At 38.7% G+C, this 18,297-nt stretch overlaps 1 protein-coding gene across 3 annotated transcripts in view; it reads right to left on the minus strand.

Moving 5' to 3' along the window:
* The window catches only part of NR3C2 (nuclear receptor subfamily 3 group C member 2), a 293,715-nt gene that overhangs the window by 128,716 nt on the left and 146,702 nt on the right, over positions 1-18,297 (minus strand). For 2 of the 3 annotated variants that reach the window (XM_036311916.1, XM_036311918.1), the window contains one exon: positions 12,041-12,180. In XM_036311916.1, the coding sequence (XP_036167809.1) occupies positions 12,041-12,180 (140 nt within the window). Of the gene's footprint in view, positions 1-12,028; positions 12,181-18,297 lie in introns of all 3 variants that reach the window. The other variant, XM_036311917.1, reaches the window with a different exon arrangement.

Here is an 18,297-nt window from a genome sequence, read left to right on the forward strand (position 1 = left end):
AAATTAGTATTTATGCAATAAGCTATGGTAAAGATAAAACAGAAAGCGTCCTCTGCTTTGCGACATAAATGAAGAAACAGACATTTCTGTTACACTTATGATGGGCTCCCCTAACTACTGGAAGGACAATTTGCTTGATTTTTCAAGTAATTTAAAAATTACTTTAATTTTCTGATTTGTTTTACAAATGGTGAGTTAATGGCTCAATAGAGGTCAATTTTTGCTGCTAAAATAATTTCTTTTTCCTTCCCATCCCTTCCCTGTGAGTCACAACTATAAATTACAACTCAGTCTAATACAGAAAATAGCTACCAGTACTTGAAAACTCCAATTTTCTGCATAGTAGACTGAGTTCAGCAGTGAGACTCTTTGTAAAAAGGGAAATCTTTCCTGGTTCCATTTCATTTTTCTGCAACTTGTACTGCTTCACTGAAAAAGTTGAAGTTAATTCCTAAGGCTCAATGTGATTATTTCTGCTTTACAAGTAATTTTCAGGATGCAGTATATGATTTAAAAAAAAAACAACCCAAAACTTACACTGCTTGAAATAAAGTAAATGGAATCCCCACACCTTTTCGTTGCTGGGAATGGACTGAAGCACACACACCCATTGCCTCCTACGTAGCAAGCACTCAACACATGTTTGCAGAATTGAATGAAGGTGCCTGGTTTCTGTCTGATTCTATCCTATGGGCACATGTGGGGCATTTTTCCTCCTATTTTCAATGACACTTCATACCTAATCGGCTCTGGCCCTGCTGGCTCCTCGCCTCTTCATTTGTCTTCTCAGCACCTGTTCCTGGCTTGATTCTCCAAGTTCTGGACTTGGATTTTTGGGTGTCAGTGACATCTTGTCTATTACGCTTTGTTTTGTGAAACAATGGTCAAATTAGGCAAAAGTCAGTTATTTCAATATTTGGGAGATGTAACAAATATTTTTTTTTATTTTAAATATCACCAATTATAGTATCTAAAGCTCTTCAAATAAATCTAAATCCTCATCAGAAAAGTCAGAAGCACATTTAATTTTAAAAATGGAAAGGGAAAGCTGCTTGAAGGAATATTTTACCCAATTCTATCTAATAATAATGTTTTTCTAATAATTTTTCCATCTCTTCTTATTTAAAAACAGTGCTTAAGATTTCTAATTAATGGCAATTAATACTCTTCATTCTTATTCTCTTTTGGAATGCAACTTCAGTTCATATTGGTTAGTAAAAAACAAAACAATTATTACTTATGTAATGTGAGCAATATCAAATTGCTGAGTCTGGTTCAACTGGGAAAATGCTATGATGCAGGCTAGATGAAAAACAATCAACCTAGACTCATTCTGCACTGGTTTTCCAATTAAGTCCTTCACCAAGAGTGGGAGGGTAGGAGAACACAGGGTGTTTGAAAAATCTTGGTACAGTTCATTAAAAAAAGAAGAAAGTAAAAAGTAGTTGTGACCTTCCAAATTGTTTAAGATGCAGAAAGAGTGTGCAAACTGTCTTTGTTCTTTGTCTGGTTATGTTTTCAGGCAGATTAAACTTAAAGGTTTCCCCATCGCAGCCCTTTGATACAGTACTCAGGCACGATACAGACCTGCCTAAACCAGGGAGGAGGAGCTCAAAATTCCAAGCCTGGCCTAAAGTAATATAAGCTTTCCTTTAATATTTACTTATTTTTTTTCAAATCAAATATTTAACATGTACATAAGGTAGCTACAGTTTAAATTTTCCACATTTTCTTGAGAATAAAGGCATATTGATCACATTAGTTCCTAAAAAAAGGGAAAATTCTTTTAAAAATATAATGTTTGTAAAGCAATCCCTTGTCGTTTATAAAGCAGTTCAAACGTATGTGTACAGCTTTTTGGCCTCTTAACTCTGAGAGAGGGATTGAACTGATACTTTTAAGATTTCTCTTTGTGTATTGAAGGGGGAACAGACATTCAATTATTTGCTTGAAGTCTCAGAGTGGGCAGAGTTATTCTGGACTGAAGTCCAGCCTGTCTGACCCCAAGGCCAATTCTCTCTCTACTCACACTATACTCTACATAAAATGACTTTGGAACCTATGTTAGTGATGCTTTTTATACGATTTCTTACTGGAAAATTCTTACAGTAAGTGTTAAATTGTTGGGAAATATCCATCAAGCCTTTCACTAAAATGTTAGCAGGTAGTCAGTATGGCTTCTAAGATGGTAGAGCGACTCTCCCAACTCAAGTCCTGGTTCTTCCTTCCAAATTGGAGAAGAAAATGAAAATATAAGAAGAGATTAGGAGGGAGGAAGAAGTATTTACTTATTTTTCACCAAACTACATAGTTTTAATTCTACTAAAACGAATACAATTTAATAGGCCTGTACTTTATTTGTGGTGCTATATGTAAGTATGAATTTATATTAAACTTCATAAGAAAAATCTCACCCCATTGACTCCTCAGCTTATTTTCTATAAGTGACTTCAATTCTTATTGACAGTTGTGCTATCCTTCCAGATTTATATTATTTAATCTTTTGTTTTATTTCATTTGCTTTACTTCATGTTTTTACCATTAGAAAAATAAACAAAACATTTCTGCAAAGATGCACTGGGCTGTCAAATGCCAGTGATTTATTGGAGCCTTAGCCTTCTACCTGTTTGGAGAAAACACATTTCTCACCCTTCCTTGGGGATGGCTCCTTGCTCTGTGGGGTATAAGAGCTCACTATTAATTAGCAGCACAGCTCACACAGGAAGGGGATGCTTTTGTAAATGCAACATTATCCCTTTTTGAGAACCTATCTCCACAGTCTCGACAGTCCTGATCTCTGTTCCTCATCTGCATCCTGAAAGTTCTCTGTCAGAGCACCCTCATTCTCCAGAACTAACCCACCTCCAGGCCTGCCAATTCTTCCTCAATCAGGCCTCCCACTCAGTTGTAACCAGGCCGGCCCTTTCTCCAGTCTGTCATCCAGCCCCCCACCCCAACTGTCTCCTCCTCCTCTAGGGGGCCCCTGCCGTGAGCCCCTGCACAACACCACGGGATAGAAATACCACCTGAGCCACTGTGTCCAATCTTTCCACTGTAAAGAACCTTATAAAAAGATATGCTATGTTTAAGAGAAGGGCTGAGATTACTCATTCCAATATGAGGACCTTACACACTCTGCCCCCAGTGTCTTTGTTCAGACACCTCCTCCGCCTCTGGGCACAGGCCAGCTCTAGCCAGGCCAGGCTTTCACTGAACTGGGCCTGCTTTAGCCTGTGGACTCCGGTTTAAGCCTCCCATTCCCTTTCCTCCGAAGTGCCTCCTCCTCCTCAACCTTCCAGGGCGCTATCTTGGCATTTGATTTCAGTCAGTTTAGTGATTTTCATTTGTGGTGTGAAATCACTCTCAAGAGGATCAAATCCTATAAATTGCATGATCTGATCCTAATTACACTAGAAGTACAAATGGCATGAGAGCAACATTTGGCACGAGGCAGATAGCAAAAGCTGAAGAGTTAGCAGCTTTCAGCTTTGTTTGAGGAAGGCCATTCTTGCAATGGTCCTCTGAGCCTGATAGGCTACATCTAATTTTTATCACACACAGGAAATGAGACACGGGAAGATAAAAGTTTTAAATAAAGCTTAAATTAATATCAAGATGTTAAAGATGGTAATGGTAATATTTAAAAAAATATGGAGTTCACCCATTAAGAAAAAATAGAGACTACCCAATTTCTTTCCCATTAGGGCCACAGAAATTTGAATTAGAGTTTTAAGTTGGAATGGCTAGAAGTTAATTATTTAGAGTATAGCGGGATAACTGTTAAATTATAATGTGCTCTTCATAAGTGTTAAAAAGGCAGAGATGTTGCCCTACTTTTTGATGGGTAAAAATAGTTAGGATTTGATATGACTCTGTGAGAGGCACTGTGGCTTATGTATTAAGTACACAGAGTCAGAATTCCTGGGCTTCCTGTGTTCAAATCCCAGCTCTGCCACTTCCTTCGACCCAGGTGACCTTGGGCTAGTTTTACACATCTTAGATGACTGATCTCTAACATGAGGATAGATAATAATCCTAGCTATTCCACAGAGTTATTATGAAGAATGAGAATATACAAAGTTCTTAGCATAATGAGCTCAAAAGTAAGTACTCAGATATTTACAAATATTGCTATTAATTGTAAGTGGTAAAGAGTCATAGTATTAAGTCTTGTTAAAAATAGTCCATGTTTCCCTTGTCACAACAACTGCTCAGAGAGTGCAGATTGAAAGATATTACCATCTAAAATTCACAAAACGTTCAGTTTTAAGAAGCCTGTTATGAGGAATAAATGAGATAAAGCATGGAGTACTTGGCACAGTGTTTGGCATCTAGTAACTGCTCAATAAACAGCAGCTATTAGTAGAGGAGCAGGTGAGTCACAGAATAAAACATTTTTTTCAGCTCTGCTCCTTAAGATAAACAAACTATTCCATTAGTACCAAAGAGACTTTTTAAATTCCAGGTTATAATTCCCATGGAAAGACCAGGCACATTAAAAATACAGTAGCTCATGAACATTTTCTTATCAACAGACAAATCCCTAAACTAGTTTGTAAGAACACTATAGGTCAGGTGACTTGTCCTGGGTTTGGCTGCTAGAAAGCTAACAGCCAAGTCAGTGGCTGATCTCTATAAAGGTCTCGGAGCATTTATTCTCTGTCATCCCTGTTCCTGGCTCTCCATTTCTTTCTTGCTCTCATCGTCCCTTTGCTTGATTTGCATCTCACTTATTTTAAATTTCATTTTGACTCATGTAAAGCTGTTGACTGCTTTTGGATTTTTTTATGGGTTGTAAATAAACACATATACATGGGGAGTAACTCTGAAAAGTATGTACCGTGCTTCTAATTTATATTTTTTTCAAGTTTGCTATGTGAACCTTAAGTGTACCTTAAGTCAAAAATTTAAGCCACAAGAAGCTCTCTTTGGGTAATGTCTACTTATTTTTGGCCCAAATGTCCCTACTTTCAAATCATTTTCTAATAAATTATGTCAACAATTTCTACTTCAGAGAAACAGTGACAGAAATGAGGGTGAATCCCATCCATACATGTAAATAGTTATCAAACACTCAACCAATGTTGTATGAGCACCTGTTACATGCTTCCATCAGTTTGGTTGTGGGCACTGGACGGGCTAAGATTTAATAACAATCAATACTTAATGAAGGACAAAGACCAAAAGCTGGGATTGAAAATTCCACAGATGCAATACTGTCTGAACTTCAGCTAAACTAGGAATAACCAGACAAACTAACTAAGACTTTTCTGCGTGCAACTTGGAGAAGGAAAGAAAGATTATTCACACACGTAACGCACGCGCGCACACACACACAGTGTTCTAGATATATGTCCTGTAAGCTTCTAACCTTGTCTCTTAAAAATACCCATTTCTTGGGAAAACACATCTACTCTCATGGATGATGATTCCAAAATCTTTCTTTTCAATCTTGCCTTGCTCCCCCTGCTTCAGAATCGCACATCCAACTTCCTGTTAGACACGCTTGACTGTCCTATACTAGTAGACATTTCAAATGCACTGTCTTAAACCAAATCTCATTTGAATCTCCTTGATCTTGGCAATGCTTTTTCCTCCTATAGAACTTATCAACTTTTCATAGGCAACATGAGTAACTCATGTCTTATGCTTAATATTTCCACTACCCCTCACTAGAATGTAAGGCTCCACCAGAGCAGAAATCTTGGTCTGTTTTTTCCCTTGATCTTCACCCAAAATGTCCCTAAGTCTGCCTAGAATGGTGTCTGGCATTTATTCAGGAGACAATGAATAAATGTTTGCTGAGTAAAAGAACCTTTGCTCCCATGCTCCCAGAGTTGCTCCCATTCCAGTCTTCCTAATCTTAGCAAAGATCTCAGCAGCCGAGCCTGGGGAATCTTCCTAGATTTTTTGCTTCTTCACTTTCAGTCCAGAACTGCCAATGATACTTCCCAGATAGTCTTGTTCACTGTCCCTCCTCTTTTCTATGCCTGGTCATCTCTTCCCCAAATGATTTAAAACAGCCCCTATAAATGAGCATACCTCCATGCAGTCCAATATTAATTGCAAAGTGGAGTTTAACACTCTGCTGCATGAAAACATTCAGAGGTTATGTTTTGTCAACAGGACCTGGACCCCATCTGTACCTTTGGCCTTATCTTCTGTCACCTCACACTGCAAATTTTCACAGTGGAAGCATGAAGTTGCTCCCTGTGCAGACAGCCTGTCTTATTCCTCTCAGCACTGCCAATTCTAATCTCTCAAGATTCAGTTTGGGGGTCAATTCTTTAAGAAGCCTTCCTTGACCTTCCAGGTTGGCCTAAATGTCAGGGCTCTGCATGTTCCCATAGTAACCAACTGAAGGGATATAAAAATTCTGGGCAATAATTTGAAATGAACACTATAGCCTTATGCCTATGTAGGGAGGAAAGGAGTTCTTGTAAAAATGATAGTTTTAATCTACTGGGTAGGTATTTGTTTAGGCGCTGATGGTAAGTAATTAGAAAGAATCAGGTTACCTGGTTCCTACATTCTGGTAAAGGAAAAAATATTTAATCTTTAAAGTATTTCGTGAGAGAAATGTAACCGGGAACAGCCTTCGGTTTCCATCTCTGACTCAGCAGCTCTGCAGCAGTGACAATGGACTTTGATGTCCATTAGCTTCTGATACATGGTGCATGGGAACACTGAGGGCTGGATCATATCATAAAGCAAAGACATCCATTAATATACATTAAGTTATTTCCTTGCTTTATCATTTCCTGAATTTTACATTGCCAATTATAAAGGGATGGCTACATTTCAATTATTATACAACCCCATCTGACTTAGCCTGTGTCCCCTGAATTTAAGTTCTCCTATTGCAGCACAACTGTTTTGTCAGTCCCCCACACCTCCAAGGTGCTCACACTCCTTTTATCACGGGCACACACAGCACTGATAGGATAACTGGGGTGTATGACATGGTGAGACGCTTTTCTCTGGGCTTCTTCAGTTGACTCATTAACTTTAGAAAAGCAAAGAAAACTATGATTTTACCATTACATTTTCTTAAAAACATTTTCCCCATGGAATAATCTATAATGTAAAGATTTTTTAAGCCTATGAACTGCATGCAAAAGGAATGAGGTATAGGATCACAGACTGGTTGTCTTAAAATACCACCTCTATGCGAGGAACCCTGAGATTAATCTACAATTATATGTTTTAAAGCAATTTCATTTCAGGAAATAGATTTATAAGTCTCTTACTTAAAGGGAAATGTCAGAGTTGGAAACTTACATGCTACAATTTGGCTGACCTTAGCAAGCTCTGGCCTCTTTAGTGTAACAGGTCTGCTTACAAACATATACATACAGTTGACTTTACATAATAATGAACTCTCTTCTTTTATAGCCTTATAACTCTTCAATGATTTGTGGTGGCTGTGTCTTCCAGATACAGCTTATATACTGACTATCCCAAAAGGAAATTAGGTTATAAAATAGTGTGCTGAATGTCGTCAGCTCTGTTCATTGAGGGATCACAAAGTAAAATACACATGAGATGAAACACATGGCAATTTACAATTGGAGAAAGACTGAGACAGTAAAAAATCAAGACTAGAATTACACATTACAGATTAGAAGTCAAAGGGCTTGCATAAATTCTAGAGGCAGCTTCATTGCTCATTTACTGATTTTTTTGGGGGGGAGGTCATTTAGTTTTGACTGTTTTATGTCACAACCTCAAAGGGTGGCTTTATGGACAAAATAACATATTACAGGAAAAATGAAAATTTAATGAAGAAAAAATGAAGGGTTTACAAGTGAAGACCCAACAGTGCAAAATTACTGTGTCATTAACAGGATCTCTCTGCACAGACATGACCAAAAAACTTTATCATTTTGTTCTTAGAAAATAATAAAGATCTAATACTTCAAATTCATTTTACAACCATAAAATCTGCCCATTTTTTTTCATGTAATTTTCCACAGCAATATTAAGATAGGGAAATACTACTTTTCCCATTTATATACAAAGAAACAGAGACCCAGATAAATTAAATAACTTGCCTTAATCTCACACCTAGTGAGTGGCAGAACCGGAAATTAAAACTAAGTCTTCTGACCCTAAAGCCAGTTCAGTTTCCACCACAAAGGAGAACCCAATTTAATAATAATACACACACACACACACACACACACTCTTTTTTGCAAATACAAAAAAGGTACTGAAAAACTTCAAGGCAAATGAGCAGGTAAAATTTTAAAAAGAAATTACAAACTTCCATATGTAAGGTAAAATAACATGGCTTTTAACTGACACTATTGGCAAATGTATTCTGATGAGACTTCTGAGTGTTTTTATATTAAAATAGAGGCCTGGTGCATGAAATTCGTGCACTTGAGGGGAGGGCAGCCTGGCTTGTGTCCTCTCACAGTGCGGGAGCCCTGTGATCAATCGCCCCAAAGCGGTAGGCTCCGCCCACCCATCTGGGGCTCCTCAATGGTCCCAAAGAGGTAGGCTGGAACCAGGGGTCCCGCCTCCGTGCCACACATGCAGCATCAAGTCCCCGCCCACTCTTGTGCGCCCGCTGTGCATGCAGCCTCCTGGTGATGGGCTGTGGGATTGTAATGGCGTGAGGGCATCTTGGTGTAAAGGCATGATGACCACCTAGGCTATTATTAGTATAGATGCTTAAGAAGAAAAAACTAAGTACACATATATATCCCATTAAACAGAACAAATAACATGATTTACACTTAAAAAAATGATCTGTAGTCTCCTTACACAGTCACCACTATGCTATTACCAAGCTTTACAGTGCTGTGCTTGGGCATAAGGCCTAAAGCCAATAAACTCAGAGCTCCGACTGTGATGTGCTCCCTCCTGTCTCCTCTCCAGTGGTCATATCTGGTTCTGCCCTTGGTGGTATTAGTTCCTTTCGTCTTCACTGGGCTCCTCTCATCTCAGCTCCCTGTACCTGCTGCTCCTTAGAATTCTCTGCTTTTGTAATCAGAGGAGCTTCAGGTTATCAAGGGAAACCAGAAAACAAACTTAGTAAATATTCAAAACATATACACATTTGTATATGTTATGTACACACAGGCACACACTTAACCCATGTGTGCACAGTAAGTGTACCAAATTGTGTTTTCACAATGCTTATATCACTTCCTTCATTACCATTACGTAGGCATGAACAAATGATACATAGGTAGAATTTTCATGAACTTGAGAATTATGGAAAATAGAAATAACAAATTATGAGATTTGGAGTTGTGAAACTTTAGGTTGAGTCTAGGTTAGGAGTCATAAGACTAACATGGCTTTAGGTTTGGCCTTATGATTCTGAATAGATTAGTTGATTGCGTCTTATCCCAAATGTGTTCATATGTAAAAGGGGAATAAACATAATATTCATAGACCATACTTTTGTGAAATTAGTGCCTCAAACTGTATAAAGTATTAATAAATGATTTGTTATTATTAAATCACAAAGCTAGCCATATTTTTCACATATTTATTCTCTTTGTCTCTCAGAAACACAGAGACACACAAAGTAAAACAGAAAGTTTATATTTAAAATATACAGCCTTGTTTCATGCATGTAAGCCTTAAAATGCTAATTGCCAAATAAATAGTAAATAAGCTATATTAGTAAAAGTCTTAAGAGGCACTCATCAACTTTCATTATCCATTACTAATCAGCTTTCCAATGCAGGAAAATGATGGACAATTAGGTTTTTCTATATTCATGTATACCTCAGTTACAAAAAAAAAAACCTCTTTCCTCAGCTACTTCCATACAAACTATACAAAACACAAAAACTAAGACAAAAACTTATAGAAAACCTTCTGCTTCAGAAGCAGACAAGGGCAGATTCTATAAATAATGGAAAGTGGGCTCTGATATGAAGGCCAACCTGTAGGTAGTACAACACCGAGCTTCCCACTGAATATCTCCAAATGCCCTTTTTATGTCACTTTATTTTTATATATCACATTATTCTAACTAGTGAGCCTAGGAGGGGGGTTCTTGAACTGGAAGGTGTGGGAGGAATTAGAAAGGTACCAGAAGTAAATTTCACCTATTGATCTTCTACTGAGCTAATCAGATAGTTAAGAAAAGAGAGAGAGGCCGGGGGGGGGGGGGGGGGCTTCAAAAATAAACTGATTTCAGTATTGTACAAATTAACTTTTCCTATTTTCTTGAAATCAGCCTCTGGTAACAGCACCCACCTTTTCCCTTCCCACACTCAGTCTAGGAAGTTCAAGTTGGCTGACTCCAGCCAGAACTAGCTTATTGGATCACTGCATTCCCCAGCCACAGAGACTGCTTTGGAGTGGAGCATGTGAGTCAAGTTAAATTCAATAGTGGGGTTTTATAAGAACTGCTGGGAACAGAAAACCTCTTTTTGATGGTGATCTGGCAGTCTCATCACAATGACAGAACTTGCATGAGAACACAGCAAGAGCAAAGTCCAGCAACAGAGAGAATGGGATTGAGTTTAATGACCTGGCTTAAGACCATGGCTTGCCTGAAGCCACGCCTATACTAGGAAAAGTTGTATGGGACAATGAATTTACATTGATGCTCAAGCCAGTTTGTGTTGAATTTTCTGTCACTTGTTACCCAGAGATCATATATGGAGAAAGAAATATGGAACTCATATTATCGATTCAGTGCTGGTTTTAGGGACTATTAAATACTTAATAATGTAAATAATGTAAAATCATGTAATATCAATTCAATAATGCAAAAGAAACTCAAGAAGCAAAGAAATAATTAATCAGTCAGCTTTTTCATCTCAGAATTAAGGATATTACCTTGTGGTCTCCAGCAAAACAAAGGTGAAACATTTGAGTCATGTATGCTTACATCTCCAAAGCATCCATTTATCTCTCAGAAAACTGCCCTGAGAAATAAACCTGCGGGAATCTTCATGTTGAACTCGTTAGTGAAAATAAGTGTCAATTATACAATATTACTTTTACTAATAGCAAAAATTCTACACTTTGACCAGCCATAGCAGTCAACATTAATAAAACCATCTGGCCTAAGTTTGATGTTAATTAATTGCTTATAAGGGAGGGTGATGAAGGCAAAAATAAACTAAAAGACTGTTTCTCCTTAGGAAGTATAATTACTTGGACAGAAGAAAAACTCATTTTAAAAGAGGATCTCAAATTTTTAATTTAATTAGCCATTTGGAAACCTTCAGTAGGAATAAAGGTAGGACTGAAACAGGGTCCTGGCATCTGAAGTAGCTGTGAAATGAAATCATTCTGCATTGAACACAACCTAAATTACAGAAGTGATCCTCATATTCATGTTTTAATCTGCTATAAATACACACACACACACACACACACACACACATACATACATACATACAGTTGACCCTTGAACAACATGGTTTGAACTGCAACGGTCCACTTATTTGTGGACTTTTTTCCCCCAATAAATATTATAAATGTATTTTCCTTATGAACCTTAACATTTTCTTTTGTCAAGCTTACTACACTGTAAAATGCAGTATATAACATAAAAAGATGTGTTAATTGACACATTTTTATGTTATTAGTAAGGTCAACAGGAGGTTATTAGTAAAGTTTTGGGGAGTCAAAAGTTACACTGATTTTCAACTACTCAGGGGGTCGGTGCCTTAACCCCCACATTGTTCAAGAGTCAACTGTACACAAATGCGGAAAAGGCAGAAATGATGTATTTTGTGTGTTCTTACTACAAATGCTCTTTCAGATTATACAAATGAAATTTATGACAGAATTATTTTTCTATGTCTCACTGAAAAACAGACTGAGACAACCAACCAACCACAAAAAATTCACATTTTCAAATCATTCCCATTAAATATTGCTTGGTGGAAAATCTTCAGGTGCATTTTAGAGAAGGCATTATTACTATACGGTATATTACTGACAGATAACATCAAAATACTTTTTGCATTATTTCCCAATAATGCTATAGAGTTAACTGTGCAAGTCTACACACTGGAGAAAAATGTGTAAAAGGAACACCCACATGAACATTTACCTTCCACTGCTCTTTTGAAGAACACTTTGCAGCTGCCACAGGTTACTACCCCATAGTGGCAGCCTGAAGCCTCATCTCCACACACCAAACATATCTTGGAAGGTCTTGAGGATCCAGTAGAAACACTTCGTAACGTAGAGCTGGGGAAAGAAATAAAGATTTAAGTAACTACACTGTAATGGCACATTTGATATGCTGTACAGCTTAGCTCAAACGTTATCATAAATCATGGTTCCATAAATGAATTCAGTATGTAATGGTCACATACGAGGACTTATATAATGAAGGTAAACTCTATCAGTGGAGTCATGCTATCAACCATTCTGTAGAGCAAAGCCTCTTCTCAGTATAGAAAAATAATAAGTAACCACCATTTGCTTTCTTCCTTCCCCTGTTTTCGAGAAAGTTTACCAAAAATCTGTATTCAAGGTGGGCAGGGAGAAGAAGACTCTTGAGCTGAGTCATCATGAAAGTATTTTTTGGCATCAAAGAACAATTATAATACTTCTCAACTCTCTTCACCCAGACTCACATTATATACCTCAATTATGCCAGGTTAAAAAAAATAAACACACACAAAAAAACCAACTCCTCTTTCCAAAACAATCCGCTAATTAAAATTAAAAAAATAATCTTGCTTCTACCGCCAGCAACTTGACCCCAACCCCTTGAAGCTTCTGCATTTTTTCCATATTACCTTATTTAGGTATATTACCTCATTTTACTTGCTAGTTCAAAGGGGCACAGTCAATATATTTTTAAAGCCATACATGGTAAATATCTCAGGTATCTTTCAAGTAAGAAACTGACAGGTTCTGGGCAATAATTTTTAGGGGCAAATTTAACCCTTTAAGCAGCAATCTGTATGAATATATTTTAAAAAGAAATCTTTTCAATATATATAATATATTATTGTGTTAGTTAATAGCACAGTCTGAACAAAACATTTTCAATTCTAATAAGGAATCAGTTCTGTGACCGTTTAGATGTGTACTGAGTAGGCAGAGAAGCTAATTTTTTTTTTCATGCACAGTCTGCAAACATTTTTTAAAGTATATTTTATTGATTTTTTATAGAGAGGAAGGGAGAGGGATTGAGAGTTAGAAACATCAATGAGAGAGAAACATCGATCAGCTGCCTCCTGCACGCCCCCTACTGGGGATGTGCCCGCAACCCAAGTACATGCCCTTGACCGGAATCGAACCTGGGACCCTTCAGTCTGCAGGCCGACACTCTATCCACTGAGCCAAACCGGTTAGGGCTGCAAACATTTGTTTTTGAAAATCTAGCTACCCATAGGTGCTTTGCAAAGTACTGAAAAAATCAGTATATTTTTAAAAACCAGGCTGTCCTCCAAGATAGTGGGGTTGTGGACCAGCAGAGTCAGTGCCATGGTGTGGGGAAGTATGGTGGCACGTGTGGGCTCAGCCTTCACGCCGGAAAGGGTGGGGACAGACTAGTCAGAGAGCATTTCCGGAAAGGTGACAGCAGCCCTGAGTCTCAAAGCAGCACCAGATGACAGCCAGGCCAGGAAAGAGGGCAGAGGAAGCAGGAAGTGCGATGGCGCAGAGAAATTCTAGCTGGACACGCCCAGAAAACTTTGGGTGGATTGTTATGTCACCGCCTCCACCTTCCTGTAGGGCATCTGTGTCCCTGTGAACCAGCAGGCATGTGGTTAAAACAAAAAAGAAACAAAAAACAAAGAAAATATACCAAAAGGACTGAACAGTTGTGATACAGTTATTTCTGTTTTTCAAATTAGTGGAAAATGTGATAATATTGCCATGATAATTAAAAAAAACACACACAATTTTAATGTTTAAACTCCAATCTCACTAGAAATAGATGAAGGAACAAACTCCTCAGCTGCTCAGAGCACTGTGGCATGACCAGCTTTCTAGAAAATGACTTCTTAAATCAAGGGCTGAAACAATGTTCTCCAAAGTTGTTTCTCCTTCTGAGAAAAGAGCTCTTTATTATTTTTATTACTGTCCTTTGACTTCTTTATGGCATTCAAAACATTCCATTTCAGCACCAATGACTTCTTTAGCATGTCAGCCAGTGAAACTCAACCCATACTCTGACTGACTCTCTTACATTTCACAGGAAAATACGACTTTGTAAACATTCAAAATATAAGTTAAAATCATCATTAAAGTGTAATTTTTCCCCCCACAACTACAAGCATACATGGGATTTGTATTTAACATTCTTGTGAGCCTTGGTTTTGGTCCGATACTTAATAGTCTTCCCTTTAGTCTTTGGCACTCCCTCTTCTATTCAAACTCACTTACTTGGTGATCTCATTTGTCTCAGCTCTAAATATCATCAATACACCTTGGACTTCCAAATGTTTATCACCAGCCCAGACTCCTCCCCGGAATTTCAGACTCATTCATGCAACTGCCTGTTCAACATTTCCGATATGCACCTCAAACTTAGTATGTGCACCACTTTGCTGACCTCTCCCTGCCTCCAAACCTCATCTTCCCACAGACTTGCTCAACTCAGCTAATGACAATTGTTATGGGGTAAATGATGTCCTCTCTCAAATTCCTATCTTGAAATCCTAGATCCTAGGAACTCAGAATGTGATCTTATTTGGGAATAGGGTCATAGCAGATACAATTAGTTAATTAATTAATGAGGTCATTCTGGAGTAGGGTGGGCCCCTAATTCAATGTGACCAGTGTCCTTATTAAAAAGGGGCAATTGGGACACAGACACACACGTGGGGAGAATGCTATGTGAAGATATGAAGGCAGAGATGAAGCCAGGGGTGCTTTCACAAGGCAAGGATTGCCAGAAAACACCAGAAGCTAGGAAAGAGGCACAGAACAGATTTTCCATCACAGCCTTTCAGAAGGAACCAACTCAGCTGACACATTAACCTTGGACTTTTGGCCTCCAGAACTACAGAATAATGAATCTCCCTTGCTTAAGGCATCCAGTTCAGATGGTGGTATTTTGTTATGTAGCCCTAGAAAACTAACACAGCAACTTGGACTCATCCCTGACTCTCCTTTCTCTCACACTGCACATTAATCGGTTACATATAATTCACTTTACTCTCAGAATACATTCAGATTCGGATCCCTTCCCACAATTTCTCCTGGTACTACTCTAGTCCAAACTATCAACACCTCCTAGCAGATTTTGTTTTTCATTGTCCCTTTTCTTCCCCTGTAATAGAATGAACCTTATTCACTCATTTGCTCAATACCACCCAAGGGATTCCCTCACACTCAAAGCAGAAGTCAAAGTCTGTATGACCACAGGGCCACGATCTGGCCCCTGAGATGTCTCTGATCTCTTGCTTGCATATTGCACAGTGACCTCCTCGCTAGCCTTCAAAGCACAACACCTCAGTGCCTTTGCACTTGCAGCCCCGCCATCCCCCAGATATCCACACAACCCCCTCTATCATCTCCTTCTGGGCTTCATCAAACAACACTTTCTCCATCAGGCCTTCTTCACTGACCCCTCTACTCACAGACCCCTTCCTCAGCTCTCCCTCTCCCACTTTGTGCTGTAGCTTCCTTCCTGGTGCATATCTCCATCTCACATGTGGCATATTTTACTTCTTCGGGTTTTTTATTGTTAACGTCATCACACAAGAAAGGAAACTCAACAGGAGCCAGGGTTTTCTTTGGTGTTACTCACCACTGTGCATGGAACTGTACCTGGTACCCAACAGGCACTTAATCGACACTTGACTAAATGGGTGATCTCCACTAAGTGGCATTTTCACAGCAATCACCATAAAACCCACCACGTGATCAATTCTGAAGGCGCACTGCATTCCTTTCATAAAGAAATGTGACTTGTTTTTAACTGTCTGGAGTATGAAAAGTATGTAGCAGAAACAAGTTAAGAGCAATTTAAGAGAAAGTTTAAGTATAAAAAGGGTGAGAAATACAAATGAAAGCAATATATTTGTTTAATTATAAAATTAAAAAAAAAACATGAATTATTTTTCCTTCTTGTTCACCAACATCTTTCAATGACAAAAGGGCAAATTTGCTTCTAACTGCCTTTCAGCAGTGCCTCCTTCTTCAATTTCTGGAACATTCTCCTAATGCCTCCTTTACTTTATAGTCTCTTATTTTCTTGATCACCAATATGGATTTTCTTAGTTCTACCTTTGGCCGTCTTTCTTCTTGTTTCTACACTCTCTCTCTAATGACCTCGTTCACCACCCAGCTCAAACAGCTCTCTTGGTGACTGACTTTCCAAATCTTCACACCCAGCTCTGGCCTCTCCCCCATGTTCCAATGTCATGTTTTCATTACCTTTACATTACCTCTCTGATCTACGTGTTATCAACTTCTGGAAGGTTCCTGCCATCTGCTAGTCACCAGGTTCAAGCCTTAGACCCCTCATTAACTATCACATCTAATCAGTCACCAAGTCCTGAGCGCTTCAGCCTTGCACACCCTTGCATCGCTTTCACCACACAGGTGGTACCACTGCTTCAGGCTCATCACTTCCAAAGGGCTCTTCCCTAACCCCAGCCTCTCCTCACTCCATTCTATAGTGGCTGACAAATGAATGTCCTGTTAAAGAGTTCTGACTCTATTGCTTCCCAGCTCAGAAATCTTCAATTGTCCTTACCAAATTCCATCGTAGGATAGCCTTGGTAGCACCTTTAAGTACCTCCTCCAAATCAACTTTCTCCTGCAGGTCCTCTCCTACTGCCTGACCTTGTGCTCGCCACGCTCCAACATCCCTGTCAAGGTGCGGATGCCACCACACACATTCAACCCAGCACTACCTCTCTCCTACTCCCTCCTGGAAACCCTGTCCATCCTTCATGGATCTGTAACGTTCTCCAGCAGGGAGCATCACTGTCCTGTCACCTGCTTCATTTGGGCATCTGGCTAATGCCTCCTTTCCAGCAGTCATCACTTTTTCCCTTTACATTAGTGACCTGGGCACTTATCCTAATCCCTTGAGGGCAGAAACCATGTCCTACACATCTCTGGTCTCTCTGCTGCCATTAGGGCAGCACTGGCACTATTTATTGAATGAATGAAACTGCACTCCTAATCTCATTACAGTAGAACATACATTTCTAAAAGGCGATTTTATAGAAGGTCAGTTAGTTAGGCCAAGGTTACAGGTTCAATTCCCATATGGTTCATTTAACTTTGAACAGAGGAATGAAAAAAAAAATATCCAGGGACACAGACTATTCTCAAAAGCTCAGCCAGCTGTCTCAGGGACATACGCATTATCACACAATATAGTCCACAGACTGTGGGTGGGTCAGGAAAATTCCAGTTTCTACTGACATCCTATCATGTAGTTATCTTTGAAACTGATTGACATATTAAGACTTTTACTTTGGCTGTTGTGTGGAGAATGGACTGTAAGAGTGGGTGTGTTGGAAGTGGAGAGATGATCTAAGAGGTTCCTGCAGTTATCCAGGCAGGAGATGATAATGGCTTGGATTACAAATAAAGTAGTAACAACAGTGAGAAGTGGCTACATTAGGAATAGGGTTTTTTTTCTTCTTCTATTTTTTCCAAGTAGATAGCATTGAGAGGACTTGCAGAAAATTTGCATGGCAGTGCTATTAATTAACATGTAAAATGGGGGAAGAGCAGGTTGAGAGTTAGGGGGAGTTTGTTTTGAACTTGATAGTGTTACAACACTATTGCAAAATATGTTCCTATTTTTGTAAGTAAAATAATAACCACAAGATTAAGTTACAATCTACCCAAAGGAAACACTTGGAGCAATATATATCAGGTTTATGTAAGCATTCTAGGCCAGTTTCCTCATCAGAGTGATAACAAAGTTCCTACCATATAGGGTTGTTATAGATTAAATTACTCACTATATGTAAGAGCACTGAGAACAGTGTCTAACATATTAAATATTCTTTACACTGTGGCAATTATTAGTATTACTGTTGTACCTGTAATTCTTTTAAAAATATATTTTATTGATTTTTTACAGAGAGGAAGGGAGAGGGGTAGAGAATTAGAAACATCAATGAGAGAGAAACATCGATCAGCTGCCTCCTGCACATCCACTACTGGGGATGTGTCCGCAACCAAGGTACATGCCCTTGACTGGAGTCGAACCTGGGACCCTTCAGTCTGCAGGCCGATGCTCTATCCACTGAGCCAAACCAGTTAGGGCTGTAGCTGTAATTCTTAACAGTGACTGCCATAATAGTGAAACTACAGATAGTTCTACCTTTCCATATTATATTTTATATACTGCTTTTAATTTATATAAGCATATAT

This window comes from Myotis myotis, unplaced genomic scaffold, assembly GCF_014108235.1.
Source record: "Myotis myotis isolate mMyoMyo1 unplaced genomic scaffold, mMyoMyo1.p scaffold_m19_p_6, whole genome shotgun sequence".
NCBI lineage: Eukaryota > Metazoa > Chordata > Mammalia > Chiroptera > Vespertilionidae > Myotis > Myotis myotis.